This window comes from Rattus norvegicus, chromosome 4 (genome assembly GCF_036323735.1).
Source record: "Rattus norvegicus strain BN/NHsdMcwi chromosome 4, GRCr8, whole genome shotgun sequence".
Lineage (NCBI taxonomy): Eukaryota > Metazoa > Chordata > Mammalia > Rodentia > Muridae > Rattus > Rattus norvegicus.
In genome coordinates this window covers 75,955,738-75,972,908 of record NC_086022.1, presented here as the reverse complement: position 1 = coordinate 75,972,908, position 17,171 = coordinate 75,955,738, and the positions used below count along the sequence as shown (strand labels likewise).

The 17,171-nt window shown below is 35.1% G+C and overlaps 1 protein-coding gene across 1 annotated transcript in view; it reads right to left on the bottom strand.

Moving 5' to 3' along the window:
• The window catches only part of Cntnap2 (contactin associated protein 2), a 2,256,901-nt gene that overhangs the window by 1,393,350 nt on the left and 846,380 nt on the right, over positions 1-17,171 (bottom strand). The window contains exon 4 of the mRNA NM_001427648.1: positions 960-1,107. Coding sequence (NP_001414577.1) covers positions 960-1,107 — 148 coding nt within the window. The remainder of the gene's footprint in view (positions 1-959; positions 1,108-17,171) is intronic.

Here is a 17,171-nt window from a genome sequence, read left to right as displayed (position 1 = left end):
CACACACACACACACACACACACACACACACACACACTACAATCATATATGTTTTTAAAAATCTTAAAAATTTCACTTGTTGACTTTTAAAGTAAGAATGACAAATGGAAGGAAACATGGTGATCCGAAGGTTCCCTTCAAAACAGACCTTCCTCCTTCACCAAGAGCCACATGGGTCAATCTTAGGTAGATCACTGCTTTTCAAGTCATGGAGCTAGAGAGCTGGCTCAGAAGTTAAGAGCACTGACTGCTCTTCCAGAGGACCTAAATTTTAATTCCCAGCAACCACATGGTGGTTCACAAACATATATAATGGAATCTGATACCCTCTTCTGGTGTGTCTGAAGACAGCTACAGTATACTCATTATATATATATATATATATATATATATATGCATGTATATATATATATATATATATATATATGCATGTATATGTATATATATAATTTTTCGTCATTCATAAAAGTTCAATTTTATTAATAAGCTTCACTGCTTTGGTATGCCAAGCAAAACACATCCTAACTCCTTGATTTTCTTAATTTCTTTTAAAATAATCTGCTTGACACAGGTCCCATACATGTTGGCTCAGGCCTGTCACAAACTCACTATGTAAATGAGGAAGCCTTTATACTTCTGATTTTCAGGACTTTACATGCCTCATGCTCAGATTATAGACATTAACTACCACATCTATCTATGTGAGGCTGAGAACACATTTATTGCATGCTAGGCAGTGTTCACCTCCTCAGCCCTCAGTTAATGTGTTCTTACACCTATATGTGTGTTATATGTTTATATCATAAAATATAGAGAAAAACAGTGCTATATACGTGCATATATATATATATACACATATATATGATACTTTTTAAAGAGTATAAGCAACATTTTAAAACATTGCTATTTCAATGAAAATGATCCATGATGCAAATATGAACTGGACACTTGACACTCACAATATGAGCAGCCGTAGACTTCTGCACGCAGCCCTATGTGGCCTTCTCCATTCCAGTCCAGGGGCACAATGCGTACATAGCGGGCAACTACTGCGTGCTGTAGGTCGTGCCGAACCACACTGTCGGAGTTGACGTTTCCCGGAAAAGCCTTCAATGAAAAGAAAGAAAGAAGAACTTTTAAAAACCTTTGAAGAACAACTCACTGACAAATGTATACTTTGCGTAATAAATGAAACTCCTATTTTCTTCTCTGGTGATGAAATTTTATCTCCTTACATCAGAAACACCTGAAAATAAAACTTTTCATTTCTTTTATTGAACTATTTGTTATTTTGGTGCTTTTGCGGGGGAGCGGGGATATAGCTAAGGAGGCAAACACTTTTCATGAGAGCTGAAACCTGAAGATTATTGGATCCCCAGAACTCATAAAAAAGTCAGCAGGTGTGGGGGCTTCCAGGAATCTCACCACTCCAGAGGCAGAAATGGGACCCTCAGCGCAAGCTAGCTAGCTAGACTAGCAGAAGAGGCGCACTCCTAGTCCTGTGGGGATTTGTCTTGGAAAATAATGTGTAAAGCGACAGAGAAAGAGAATCCACGTTGGACTTAATATAAACATGTGAGACAACAAATTGCAACAATAAATGCAACACACGCATTCAAATTTGTGGGGTAAAGAAACAATATTTTAATTGGGAAACGAGCTAAAGAAACCACAAACCATTTTAAACACATTAACATCTTCCCAAAGACCATTAGGCTCCATTGTCATTCCACAATGACAGGTGTCTGGCATAGGTGAAACAGGCACATCTGTGGTGACAGTCTGTGAATTACCTGAAGGTAAGCCTTGGGTGGTTTGGTTCTCTGACCTGTCCTTCAGTTTCTCTTCCAAGAAACTGAAAGAGTATTGACTAATCAGAAGACATCAGAAATATGAAGAAAGGAGTGTCCAGATGCTGCATTTGAGCAGTAAACATCGAACAATGGCTGCTGAAATTTTTGAGAAATATAGGGTGACTACCTCAACAAAGTATAGTGTACCATTTTCTAAAGGTGCCTTCAGTAGTTACGAAAAATATTAACGTAATGTTTTCTTTTAGATTCACTATAACACTCAGTTCTCTTCAGATCTAAGTGTGCTATGAGATTTAAAAATACTATCTTAACTGACATTTTGTTTTTCCTTTCTACTGTCTATTTATTTATTGGAAAGAAATTTTTCCCATGCAATACACGCTGATTTTGATTTGCATTCCTGGCACTCCTCTCCAATCCTCTCCTCTCCTCAGCCACCATGATCCAGGAACTTTCTTTCTCTTTCAGTAAAAACAAACAGGCATCTAAAATAAATAAAATAAAATAAATAAACCCAAATGAGACAAAACAAATTAATAGGAAAAAAGTCAAAGAAAAAGCACCAGAAACACAATGTAGCCACAGAGACACAGTGAACTGCTTGCACACACAGAAATCTGAAGTTTTAAACATCACAGAGAGGGTAAGCATTAGCATTCATATTGTAAATCATACAAAATCATAAAAACGTCTGGATATGGTAGTATTTGGAAAACATAGGAGAACAGAGATATGTACAGCCAAGAACTTAATAAGCTAACCCAATATTTATATAACACATTATTATTATTTAAAAATGTGTATATCTGTAACTAATTTCGCTACGTGTGCTATCTTCCCTAGCAATATTTGGGTTCATAGAAAGGAAGTGTGACAACTGGCTATGCAATGCCTTGACATGGGAAAACAGGACAAAGTCATGTATACCCTGGCTTTATTTGAAAGTTATATTTTAAGAAAGAAATAAATGCCTTTTTCCCATTTAGACACAATACATTTTATTTTGATATTAAATATTTGAATACAAAATTAAATGTATGATTGAGAATTTCTGTCCCCAATACTTGCATTGGACAATTGGTGTCTCTCCAGTCTGGCACATTATCTATCTTGCTTGTCTATTTTACTTTCTAATTTTGTTTCTACAAATTATTTAAACAATCAACATTTCCTTTATTGACTCACTTTTACCAAACATGCTTCCATTGTGACCATTAGTACCAGTATCTCCTCCACAATTTGAATGAAAACAGTGGCACTCTGAGTGGCACTGCTGACTGAAAGGAAGCTTGACCAGTAAGCTTGTTTCCCTTTGTGATTAAATTTCCATTGGCCTGGAAAAGTATTTATGCCCCTTGTTGTCACTCCTTCTATGAGGATTGTAATTTTTGTATAGGTGTGAAAATGGAAGAAACAAGACAAAGACTAATTTTTACAAAAGAAAACATTAAGATTTAGGGGGACCTGTTCAATAGTTGGAAATTGGAATGGAATTTGAAGCTTTGTATTATGAAATTATGCCATTCAACATTCAACCTTCATCCGAATAGATAGTATATAATAATAAGAACTTCATAGAGGCTTGAAAAAAATCAGACAAATATATCATTGAAAGCCTAAAATTAAAAAGTCAATCTATACTAACCTATTGGTAATGTGTTGCTGGTATCGCTTTTCTTCTGTTGTCTGTGATTTGTACTTCTGTTCAGGGTAGAATATCTTTATTATTACTATTTTGGTTGACACAGTAGTCCTGTAACTCACAATGCTTTATAATAATTAACTATCAATATAATATAACGCTAGACTTTCTGTTATTCTTAGACTGACAATCCTATAAACTGTACACATAGAGAAGATAGTTTTTCTGATAATTGTGATTCCTCCACAAAATTCAGTTTAAAATAATCAATAGTATTGAAGTTCTTAATAATTAACAATTTTCCATGTACTCTAATTATTTCTATTACTCAAATAGCAATTCAGATTTCCATGCTGGTATGCAAATATTCCTATAAAGTACTACATCATACGTATTCTAGGTTTCACATTCCACACACTGCTCTGTCCCATATTCTCTGTGCTTTAGCAGGACATATATAGTGGATATTCTGATCTTTCTCATATTGCAAACAGAAATAAAATAAAATAAGGAATAGACCTCAGTTGACCCACGTGGTGGCTACATTTTACCAGCTTGTGTCCTTGAAGGATATTACTTTTCCTTTCTGGGGAGTTATTAAAAGCAAACCAGGGTTGGATGCATGCTTAGCAGGTGCTGTAGCAATGCCGCCATTATCCAAAGAAATTTTGAACTCAGAAATGCCTGTGCTGCCTTCAGACAGGATTTGAAAGTTGGTCCTCATGTGAAGACATTGTCTGAAGACTTTGTAGCTACTTGGCATTTAAAAGTCAGTTAACTTTAGAGAAAGAGTTTTAAACTATCGAAGCATGTAATTTATCAGACTGTAGATTTAAAAGCATTTTCTCTTTGGGATGCTTGATCTAATGTTTCCTCTCACGTGCACTACCATGGGTTCTGAGGTGTGACTTGTAAAGTATTTTATAGATAGAATAAATAGATTTAGTCCACATTAATGCTTCTAGTTTTTTTCAAGGGACCTTACATTAAAAACCATAACATGTCCAGTTAAACATCTGATAAGATGTTGGGGCTTAAAGATTTTCTTAATTAAAATTGAGCCTACAACCCTTAGCCTTTGTGTAAATCGACATAGATAGATCTCTTGGTGTTACTGATAGCAGTTAGCTGAGGAGATTAGGAGGAAAACAAGAGGAAAGCAATAACACCAAACCCCTGTGTTTCCTAAGGTGGGCAGTGGTCAGCCAGTAGAAAACCACTCCAGTGGAAAGAGTGTCTGTTGCTTACTCTTGACATTACAAACCATGATCTCTCCCATCATTTTCCCTCTAATTATCTTCATGATTCTATTTTTTTATTTTCTCATTCTAACAATTTATACTAAAGTTGAAAGATGGATTTGCCATATTGTAATATCATTATGACTTCGCAAGTTATTCCTTGCTAAGGCAGATACATAGAATGACATTCTTTGTGTGTTGTATCTCTTGCCCACTTTTTCCAGCCTCTTACCCTAGAATTTCAACCAATTCCTTTTAATCTAGGTGGTCATACACATTCCTGAAAGTTCTTTCTGACTATAGGTATATTCTTGACTGCACTTCTCAAATCCCAGCTATATTAAGGCCACCTCACAGAATTTTAGACTCTATTTTCTTAGTTCATCTGTATTTGATCCCTCAAGTACAGGGGCCAGTGGTCAACAGCTACCCATTTACTTCTTTGTGAAAGGAATGAATAAAAACCTGTATGCCCCAATTTCTAGCCACTTATATATACATTCTTGTTATTTCTATTCTCTATAGTTAATAAGCCATATGTTTGGTGATATCCCTACAAGAAAAGAAGATCATGCTGTTCTGATTCAAGAAGACACCAGAGTAATGAATAAAAATTTTCCAGAGTTATGAGGTTGTCATTATAATTATGCAAAATAGCTAAAAATCACAAGATTGTGGAAGAAATGGAAACGGTCATGCAAAATTCAAAGGATACACATTAGCAGTAAAACAAAAATTAACTCTCCCATCTATCAAACCCAGTAAGTTCATATAGGAGAGTCACTTGAAGTTTGCTGAAAACACACATTTGGCTCATGAGCCGGTGAAAATGTGAGACAAAGGTCGTAGAGTTCTACCGGCTTGTGAGAGGGAGCACTTTCTTTGGGAACTACTAGTCCTGACTCAGTTGAATATGCCTCTCCCTTTCAATTTTCTCAGCATTATGAAAGTTCCCTAAATTTTGTTTTATTTATTTTACCACATAATTAACTTCACCTTTTCTTGAATGTAAGACTAAGGAATTACTGGTGGTTTCTTACATCCAAAGTGATATTGGTAATATTTCTTTGTGCAGTTTAAATATTGGAACTTCAAATGTTTTGCTGAATAGTATTCTACTGTACAAACAAGGGAAATATGAATATTTTATAATGCACATAAATCTGTGTCAATCAGAACAAAAGTGAACTTCAAAACTGCTAATTGATCCATGTGAGGTCACGAGTTGATAATTTCTGATTGAAGGGTGATAAAGTAGCATCCTAGTATATAGGGAAAGGGGGACCTGGTCAAGGAGGATATTAGAAGTACTTTTAAGCTGTGAATAAATTTTTATATACTATTTGGTTAAAACATTTATATGCTACTTAAAAATATTAAAAACCAACAAATAAGCATACTGTGCGTGAGTGTGTGTATGTGTGTGTGTGTGTGTGTGTCTGTGTCTGTGTCTGTGTGTGCATGCATGATTGCTTGAATTGTGTGTGTATGTATGTAGCTTTAACATCCCTTTTCACCTTTCTGGCTAAGATTCAAGTGTAAAATGATTTTTCGTCTACAGTAAACACATAGAGTCAGTTGAGGGATTCAGCTTATCTTTTTACACAAAATCCAACCAGTTACTTAAATCCTAACCCTCCTGATACTAAGCACAACAAAATATCTCAAATCCTCATGCTAAAGAAATGATTCTGTGCCAAAAAACAGTGTTCAATTACTGGTATAAAAGAATAGCGAATAATTGCAAAGGGGGTACCTTCAAGCTTCTCTCAATGAAGTCCTATGGAAAAGGTCCAAGCTTATTCAGTAAACATAGTTTTACAGTTTAACCAAAATGTTCAATACAAGAATTCTTCTCCCTTCTAACTGCTTTTCATATGTCCTTACATGGGAGTTTGTTCTCTTTACAACTGAAACAAGGCTTGAGTGTCTCAGGAAAGGGACAGGTCTTGTCTTCAGAATATGATTTCGCTTTTCTTGAGTTTATGGTTTTAATATCACGAACATGAGAACACACTCATTAGAAAGACATTGCAATATACCTTTTATATGGACACCCTAACATTGTCATAAGCATGCAAACAGGAAAAGGGTCAAGTGTTTTTTAGTATGAGAATTAATAATAACTAACTCGATTACTATTTCAATTTTTTTATTCTAAAAACATAAAATCATTCATTTGGATAGCTTTATACCATGATATGACAACACTTCTAATGCTAAATGTATTGCTGGTGAACATTTGTAATAGCTTTTTCAACATATAATTTGCCATTTTTACATTCTATTCCATGATGAATAATCAGTAATAGTTTCAGAGATACCCAGTAAGGCAAAAATATTTCCTGGTGCCGTGGAAACTAATTCTTCATCATATATTTGAATATAATTTTATGGGGGTTAGGGAAGGAAAACCCCTAACATAATATTGAAGTTATCTTCTTCCATTTTTATGAGTATTAGTTCTCTACTGCTTTCTGCTGAATATATTTGCATATATTTGAAGAGAAATGGTTTAGGCTACTCAGTGTTCCCTTTCGATGTAAGCCTTACCCTTGTGATTTTCATTTTCATTAAACAGAATTTTTGTATTATGTGTATGATTGTTTGGCCTGAATATATGGTTCTGTATACCACCTGTATGTGGTGATCCTGTACAATCCCTTGGAATGCAACTTTTAAAAATGGTTAGCCATCATATAAGTGCTAGGAATTGAAGCCAGGTCCAAAAGCACCAAGTGCTCTTAACCAATGAACTCTTTTTCCAGCTTCTTATACTTTTTTGTGAGAGCAAACACAAATTAGTAAAAAGAAAACAGTCTCTGTTTTAGTTTTAGATTTATCGGACATTCCACCTACTTCATCACCTCTAAGAACCTTCTTCTTTCATCCATTAAATTGCCATTTTCATTATTCAGCAGTTTAATGTGTCCAATCGTTACACCATTCCTTACACTTTTTCAAAAGTGAGATCATTTTAATTATCCTCTTTCAATTTGACTCCTCAGAGTTCTCAGAATACACTTAGTTGAATATTCACCTATCTAGAATTCTCTTAATTTTCTAGTATGTCAGCTGCTCTAAAGTTTCATCTTACTTTACTTTTCTGAGTTTTCAAATCTATGCATTGCCTTTAAGCATCATTGGTCATTAGATTAATTCAAATTAAAGTAATAGTAATACTGACACTAGGGTTACTGTACTGGCTGGTTTTGTGTGTCAACCTGACACAAGCTGGTATTATCACAGAGAAAGGAGCCTCCCTGGAGAAAATGCCCCCATGAGATCCAGCTGTAAGACATTTTACCATCTAGTGATCAAGGGGGGAGGGCCCAGACCATTGTGGGTGGTGCTATCCCTGGGCTGGTAGTTCTGGGTTCTATAAGAAAGCAAGCTAAGTAAGGCAGGGGAAGCAAGCCAGTAAGAAACATCCCTCCATGGGCTCTGCATCAGCTCCTGCTTCCTGACCTGCTTGAGTTCCAGTCCTGACTTCCTTTGGTGATGAACAGCAATGTGAAAGTGTAAGCTGAATAAACCCTTTCCTCCCCAACTTGCTTCTTGGTCATGATGGTTTGTGAAGGAATATAAATCCTGACTAACATAGTTACTAATTTTTATTAGACAAAAATATAAACATGCTCTTCAAAACACCGAAGGACTATGGAAACAGTTTTAGTGGACTCCTCGTGCATTCATGTTAGGATTGTAAATAGTTCCAGCCAACACGACAAACTGTCTAGAAGCTCCATAAGAACAATCAGCCATCATAGTAGTGAAGAAAATATGAGAATTTTGTTTACATAAATGTATGCATGTGGACCTGTCCATTAGCTTTAATGCACACATTTGACAGTGTGTGTCAACTAACAAGTGAATAAATTAAGTCAGACAGCGACAATTAGTTCCTACCTGTTCCCCTTCCACAAGCTGTTAAGAAGTGATTCCTACCTGAACTCTTTTCCATATTTCCATATCTTTTATCTTCCTTGCTTATCATTGTCCCCATTCTCATATATTTTCTATCCTTAAAAAAACACTTTGTCTCAAAATGATGAGTAAAAGGAAAATCAATTGTTATTCATTATAGGTAAATCTAGGAAACCCCACTAAATTTCTTTTACCTGACCTAATGTACTGAATTATAACACATACTTTATCTCGATCTATCAAACAACTTCATATGCAGCTCTCTGGCCAACTTTTTCTCCTATCACTATTCTCCAATATTAATGATTTTAAACTCAAGCCTCCTTTGAAAATTGGAAGCCCTTGGTCCTGCCAGTGCTGTAACCCCAGTGTAGGGTGAAAGTCAGGGGCAGCAGGAAGGAGTGGGTGGTTGGGTGGGGGGAAGAAGATAACATTTGAAATGTAAGTAAAACAATATACAATTAAAATTATTTTCAGGGTAAAAAAATTGTAAAACTATATGATGCTTTGGAAAACTTGATATTCTTCATTTTTCAGGTGGTGATGTCATTTAGATTCCAGGACAAGAATGCCATGGTGCCTGCTCTCCCATCTTGTGGATCATCCCAATTTCTGTCAAGGATCCCTCACTTTAAAAATAGTATTGGAGTTCAATTCCTACAGCTCTACCTGCAGTCCTAAGTTGGCATTTGCAAAGTAGGCCAGCATTTTCAGCATTCTACCCCACATCTAAAACCTATAGTCAAAGCATAAGCAAAGCAAAGAACTTCCCTCAGCAGATCTCCAAAGCCTCCTTCCTTTCCTATTTCCTTCCAAAGTTTGCTAACATTTCCATACTTCTAGCCTCCTATATTGGGATCTTATGCCATATGAGGCTCCTCCTCTGCCTCAGTCACTTTACTTTGATGGGTGCCCCACTTTCCAAGACAGCTTCCTATTTGAGAGGCCACTGCATTTTATCAAATCTTCTTTATCCTTTTACAGCTCCCTGGTGTTCTCTCTCTCTCTCTCTCTCTCTCTCTCTCTCTCTCTCTCTCTCTCTCTCTCCATCTGGTCTCTTTACTCCCTAAGCCAGGGTGCATACTACAAGAGAAATCTTTCTAAATTAAAATCTCAATTTGCATGGACTTAATTACTTCATCCAAAGTATAGATACTTGCCTTTGTTTACATGTTGCCAACTCAATAAGTTAGAAAGAATAATTTGCACAATTATCACCCTTTGTTTTGTTTATAGGATGCTAAATGATTCACTTAACAGATTCTTCTTAACAAATTAGCAAAATTGACTTAGCTGAACAAATATATATATATATATATATATATATATATATATATATATATATATATATATTTGGTGCCCCACAGAGACACCAATGTTAGCTCGAGTCAGACCTGAAGTAAACACACAATTTCAGCTCCCAATTGACAGAAATTCTATATTTTATTCATACCTTTAAGGCTTTCATTTTGAGCAATAGAAAATTAAGCATCTCTTTAGCAGTATGTTTGATATTCATATAGCTACACCCATGCCCATCTATGCATATGAAAAGTTTTATTTTCTTTTTGAAGTGAATAATTTGTAACTACAAATAGATGACCATCATTTTAACTTTGGAGCACACTTTACTCATCTAAGAAGGAAACTGGAAAGAAAAAAAAAGCCACTGTAGTAAATTGCAGTCCTCTATAAAGATCAGCTAAAATGCTGTTCACCATAATCCTGTGCTACTTTTATGTAACGTTCCAGAAAGAAGCAGTTGGGATAAATGATGCATGGTTGTTTAGGGCTAAGTTAAAGCTAAGAAGCAATGGGTTTTGCTATCCAATGACATAGAAAGATTCTGCAAGATAAAAAGGAACCTGAGAACTCTTTGGAATCAGACCTTTGAATAAATGACAATGAAAACAACCAAGTCTTAATAACTACTGAAATAGAATAAAAAGATGCTAATCAAGTCTATTTTATTCAATAGATCTTTGTAAAATATACTATGGAAGCACACAATTGGAAAGTAGCCATCCTGCCATCACCCTGGGAGGTGATAAAAAAGAAACCAAGTAAAACTTCTAACAGAGAAAAAGACAGCAAAACCATAAAGCAAATGCTATCTGAGAATATGTATTGCTCTCCATATTTAAATGTCCTTGTGTATGTGAAGAAACTATTTAACATATAAAAATGTAATTATAAAACTTTTATAAACCTTTTAAAATTTACACAATGAATAAACATATATCATTTCTAGTTTCTCTGTTTTAGATTTCCTTAAATTTCATTGTATGTTATTAGTATGCAAACATAAATCTGTGCTCTGTGCTCTTATTTGTAAAGTTTAGATAGTAGTGTTCTTAAGCCATACCTTTCTGCTCAGTAAGGATGTATTTACCTGTTTAACAAAGACACTTATATATTACAATGATTTTGTGTAAAAGTCAAGATTGAATTTTTTACTCAAGAAATTCCAAGTAGAGTAAATAAATTACACTTTCAAGTCCTGAAAATTTATCAAGTGAACACTTATATCGAAGTATCTTACCTAGTTACATGCCATTTCTACACACATATGCACATTGGAGAAGTGGAGATGTTAAGTCAAATGAAAGTCAGTATTTTTAATCTTTTTCCTTTGCACTTTGAAATGATTTTAGAGCCACAAAGCAGTTACACAAATAATATAGACAGAATTTTCTTTGCAGTTTCTAATGCTTATCAATTACTGTTCAATCATCAAAGCCAGGAACCAGATATGGTAATGGTATTGTTAAATGAACCACAGAGTTTCTCAATTTTAAAGTGTTAGTAGCAGTAGCAGTAGCAGTAGTGCATATATCTATCTATCTACATATATATAGATATATATGGTATAGATAGATATAGATATAGATATAGATATAGATATAGATATAGATGGATATAGATATAGATATAGATATAGATATAGATAAAGATATAGATAGATATAGATATAGATATAGATATAGATATAGATGAATATAGATATAGATATAGATATAGATAAAGATATAGATATAGATAGATAGATATAGATATAGATATAGATATAGATATAGATATAGATATAGATATAGATATAGATATAGATATAGATATAGATCTTGTTTTGTAGCTTAATCTAGCCTGGAAGACTTGATTTTCCTCCCACAGTCTTAGGGGTGACAACTATGCCCCACCATTTCCATCTCAATTTATCTAGTTTTTATGTGAAACCCATTTTGTTTGTTCATTTGGCTGGTAGGTGTAAGCTTTGTCATTCATAGTTTATCATAATTATTGACACTACTACAATTTTAATACAGAAGTTACATCGTTTGAAAGTCATATTCTTCTGATATTAAACCTAAAAATAGAAATTGATAGAATGTGCTTAGAGAAATTCAGTTTCTCACTTACTTAAGAATTTGATTCATACTATTCTGGTGCATTATTTTCTTTCTCATCCCATGATTTAGTGTCCTCGTCTTTCCATTGCTGTGATAAAATATTATTATCGAAAACAACTTGAGAAAGAAATGATGTATTTCATCCTATAGTCTCTAGTCCATCTTCCAAAGAAAACAGAGTAAGAATTCAAGACAAGAGGCAGAACCTAAGGCAGGAGCAGGAAAGGAAGCAGAGGCCATAGAGGAACACTGCTTACTATAGCTTCCTCTTCATGCTTGCTCAGAATGCCTTTTTGTTCTTTCTAAGACCATCTACCCACTGGTGGCACCATTCACAGTAGTCTAGGCCCAATCATTAGTAAACATATATCTTATAGGCTTACCCATAGACTAATCTTATGGAGGCATTTTCTCAAGTGAAGATCTCTCTTTTCAAATGACTCTAGTCTGTGTTTTGTTATTAAAACAAACAAAAAACAAAAACAAAAACAAAACAAAAAGCCTATCCAGTCCATATAGTTTCTGACTTTTACTGGTTTAGACATTGCAACCTACGTGTTTTATTAGGCACAGAAAGCAGATAAAATAAACTATGCCAAAAGAATAGGGTTGTTATTAATAAGACAACCTAAATTGAAATGGGAAACAGGATATCATATAACATTTGGGAAATGAAGAGGGGAGAAAGATAGTAGCGTGTCTCCAGCTAAGTCTTATAGATACTTATGCACACCAGGAAAGAAAGCATTTTGTGTAATGGATGAAAACAATCGTCGAGACTAAGCATTTTCTAAGAATCACTTCAATCGTAAAACCAATAGTTGACACCCTGAGGACTTATTTGTGTCTCTACTGATGATTGTAGGTTTCCTGAGAAGGCATCTGCTCAGAAAATAATACCTAGACAGTATAAGAACCTATAAGTCATGATGAATGAGTAGAAGTGGCCAGCAGGGAAATAATAGTAACCAGCTAAACAGACTTTGGAATGAGTAGACGTTCACCTCATGACTACAACTGGTGGCTAGAAGTTCAGAAAGGGATGAACGCAAAACAGAAGGCATCATGCAGCAACACGCAGGATCCTTGTGATTGTGGATGCACTGTGCATCCTTGACAATCAGTAAGGACACCCTGGATGCGATGATGCTCTCCAGTTCTATAAGGCGTCAAAGGAGTAACTATAGACCTAAGGTTGCATGAAAGCACTTAGCACTGTGTCTTCTAAGGTCAGACTGATACACAACTAACTAAAAATAAAATCATAGTGAAAAATATGAAGTTCTAAATATCACAAATGGTTTCTTCAATCCTGAAATCTTCATGATGTAGATTTTTTCCAATAAGGTAAGATTTCTAATCAAATGTAGGCACAATTAGTAAAGTGAAACATACAAAATCTAACACCTCCCCAGCAGTGGATGATGTGCCCCAAAACAGAATGCTATGCTAAGGCCCTGAAAGCCGTACTTCATTATGTCAGTATTAATGAAGAAATGAAGGGGGCAGCATTTTGTATCACAGCATCCAGTCATATAAGGCATTTATTTAAACTACCTCTGTAACCTGAATAGATGGTATGAATGATTAATGCCAGAGTTTAAGTAGTTTTTACACTTCACTATAAAGAATAAAACTAGAGTGTATGTCCATGCAAAATGACCAACATGTGATATCTGATGAATATGAAACAATAATGTACTTCTCTGAGAAAGTGAATGTCCTTGACAGGTTTTCAGTGTAAAAGAACAAATAGAAAAGCTGTAAAAGATGATTAAATAATGATACACTCCTTTTTATTTTGTATATTATCTTATTCTGAATAGAATGATAACTAAGTTTATTGTGTGGCTTTCCTTTCCTTTCCAGTGTGTAAATCTAAACCAGGGCTTTGCACAAGCTAAGCTTACGCTTTGCCACAGATTAACCTCCAGTTCTACCTGTCTGCTCTTGACACCAGACACATATGATATTACTAATCAGATTCAGTGCGTTATATTTTATGAAGTAGAAAAAATATGGAAACAGAGGACATGAAGGCTGGAGAAGAGAAGGGTGAGAGTGATAAATGATAAAAATATGTTGCATTCATGAAATTCAGGAAGAATAATAAATAAAATTAAAAGAAATGGATTAACCAAATAACCCCCCAGAGATCTTTTTGACATACAGAGCAATAAAAACATTAATTATATATATACATGAATTATAGACTGAAACATTTATTTAAAACAAAATCTTAGCTCACTGAAGAATTTTGCTATGGAAATGTAAATATATTTCATGGGACCCATTCAGAGTACCTTCTGGAGGTGTGGAAGGCAGGTGTTTAACTCTCTATTTCTGGAGTAGTAGACTTGTTAATGCTGAGGGCAGATCTACCGGTTCCTGTAGATTATGTGTGGTAGGGAGTGGCTCACTCTGCTCTTACAGTGAAGGCAGAAAAAGAAAATAGAATTTGAGATTTTTTTCTCTGACTAGTAAAATGTTACTGAGCTACTATTCTATTCCACAAACTGCAACAAAGAAAAAGAGTATTGTTCAGTCTAGATAGAACTTGCAGAGGAACTCCAAAGGCTAGGAGACTGAAGAATCTTCCTATGAAGAGCAGTCTGAATCACACTAATTTCAAGTAAAGATGGGAAAACCCAGGTACACAGCAAAATATATTTACTTCTAAATCAATACGAAGTGCTTTCTGTGTTATGCAGTTTTTCTTCTATATGTTGAAACCTAAGATGTTTTTGATGAAACAAATTGTTATCCGATTTTTTGATACTTACAGATCAGAAGAATTATGTGATTTTTTGTGCTCCAAGCAGTATTAAGAGAGATACAAAGCTTAAAAAGTTAAAATCATATAAAGTCACTTTGGCAAATAAATATACATCTGTGTCTATAGTGTGTAAAAATATAAATATAGTATATGCACTTTGGATTGCTCTTTATGTATATAAAATAATATATATGCAAATGTGTATACACACACACACACACACACACACACACACACACATATATATATACACACACACACAAAAAGAATTATATTGATGAGGTAATGGGCATAGGATAAAGAAGAGGGTTTAGTGGGGGTGGGGTATCACAAGTTGATGAAGCCTGGATATACTTTTTGGACCCCATTTCACTGTGAGCTGTACTTTTTTTGCTAATACTGCCCTGGTTTCTTCAGGAATGAGGCACCAAGTGATGCTATGCGGGCTTGCTCCTTAATTTAAAACTACTGGTTAAGATGCTGACAGCCTATAGTTGGGCAAAAAAGAGGTAGGTGTTGGTTCCTGGTCTTGTGGGTCTGAGACAAAGATCGTGAGAAGGGAAGAAGGTGAAGAGAGATGATGTCGAGGGGTAGGCGAGTCACGAAAACACAGCCACGAGGACTGGACAATAGGAGTTAAGAGCTGCTCAGACAGAATATGGCAAGTTATTATTTGGGGTTATTGGCAGGACATAGACATAATAGCATAGAGGATTGATATCTACCCAGCTCTAGTGCTTTAAAGTCATATTATAAATATAAAAGTTGTCTTTTATCTGGAAACTGAATGATTAAAGGGAAGGTAGAAATGCCTGACCAAGATTAAATATTTACTGCAACAACATGGTCTAAAGCACAAGTGTCATTTAAGGTTTGACTAAAATAAAGAATAAAAACACATGTGTAAGATTCTTCAATAATCATTATGACTTGTACTTATGGAACTCTGACTAACACAAGGGTACCTCAGCTTCGGTAAAGTGAAAAACGATATTTTAATGGCAACCTTGTTCAGAAAATCTGGTGTTGATGACTCAGTATTCTGGCACCGTGGGAAACGAGGAATGTACTTGAGAAATGTGTTCTCTATCTTCCCTCTGGGCCCAGCCTCTTTGGATATATAGGCCACAATACAATGAGGGTTGGACATTAGGAACATTATCCTCTTAGGATATATGGAACGCAATACAGTGAGGGTATAACATTCTTGTCATTGTACATCAGATAGACTGTCTTTCTAAAAATCTCCAGATGACAGACTTAAGTGGGTGAACTTTAATAAACTAGAGATTCATCTACCAGGGAGCCCAGCCACATTTCTGAGGTATGGCCAGTGGTCCCATAAAGCAGTTATTCACTGAGTATGTCACAGCCTGCCAACATCTGTCATTTCAGGACAGACACCATTAGCAGTACTGCTTCTTATAGTTTTGCTCTCATCATCCTAATTAGAAACTGGATTTGAGCTCCAGTTATTCATGGTTTCAGTCAAGTCTACAGAGTAACAAGAGATTATTCTAAAGTAGATGGTATAAATCATCAAAACTGTTCATGAAAACATTTACATGTAATTTCATTTAGGTTTATTTTGTGTTTGTGGTGTGTTGCTGTGTGTGTGTGTGTGTGTGTGTGTGTGTGTGTGTGTTATGTACTTATTAGTGTAGGTATACACATGTGTACATAGGTACAATGGACTTGTGTATGTGGGTGTGGAGGCCAGAGGGGCAATGTTGGATATTATTCCGCAAATTATTACCACTGTTAGGTTTTGAGACACGATCTCTCAGTGATTCTGAAGCTCATGATCTTGGCTAGACTGGCTGGCCAATTGACTTGAAGGATTCACCTGTCTCTACCTAACCCTCATCAATTGGGTTACAAGTGCTACCCTGTTATACAGTTTTTATGTGGGCGCTAGGGATCCAAATTCAGGTCCTCAAGATTTTTTCCCCTTTTTCTTTTCTTCCTTTACTTTTCTTTTCTTTTCTTTTTTCTTTCTTTTCCTCTTTCTTCCTTTCTTTCTTTTGCCAAGTACACAATGAAATATATCTCTAGCTATATGTGAGTATGTAAAAGCTTTCTGTGAGTGCTGACACAGAATGTGAGAAAAACTTATCATGTGATCATCGCCATCTCCTAAGCACTGTGAATCATTCACACCATGTCACACCATTTATAATTTTTTTTATTTTATGTCCTTCACTTATTCATTTCTTCATTTTATTTTTGATATTCAGAGTCCCCAGTACTGAAACCCAAGCAGTCATTACAGACCCACATATAATACTAGCTCATTTAAGACATTATTTGAAGTAAAACTAATAAGCTTCATGTCTTTCATTAGGCCTAAAATGCTCTGATTTG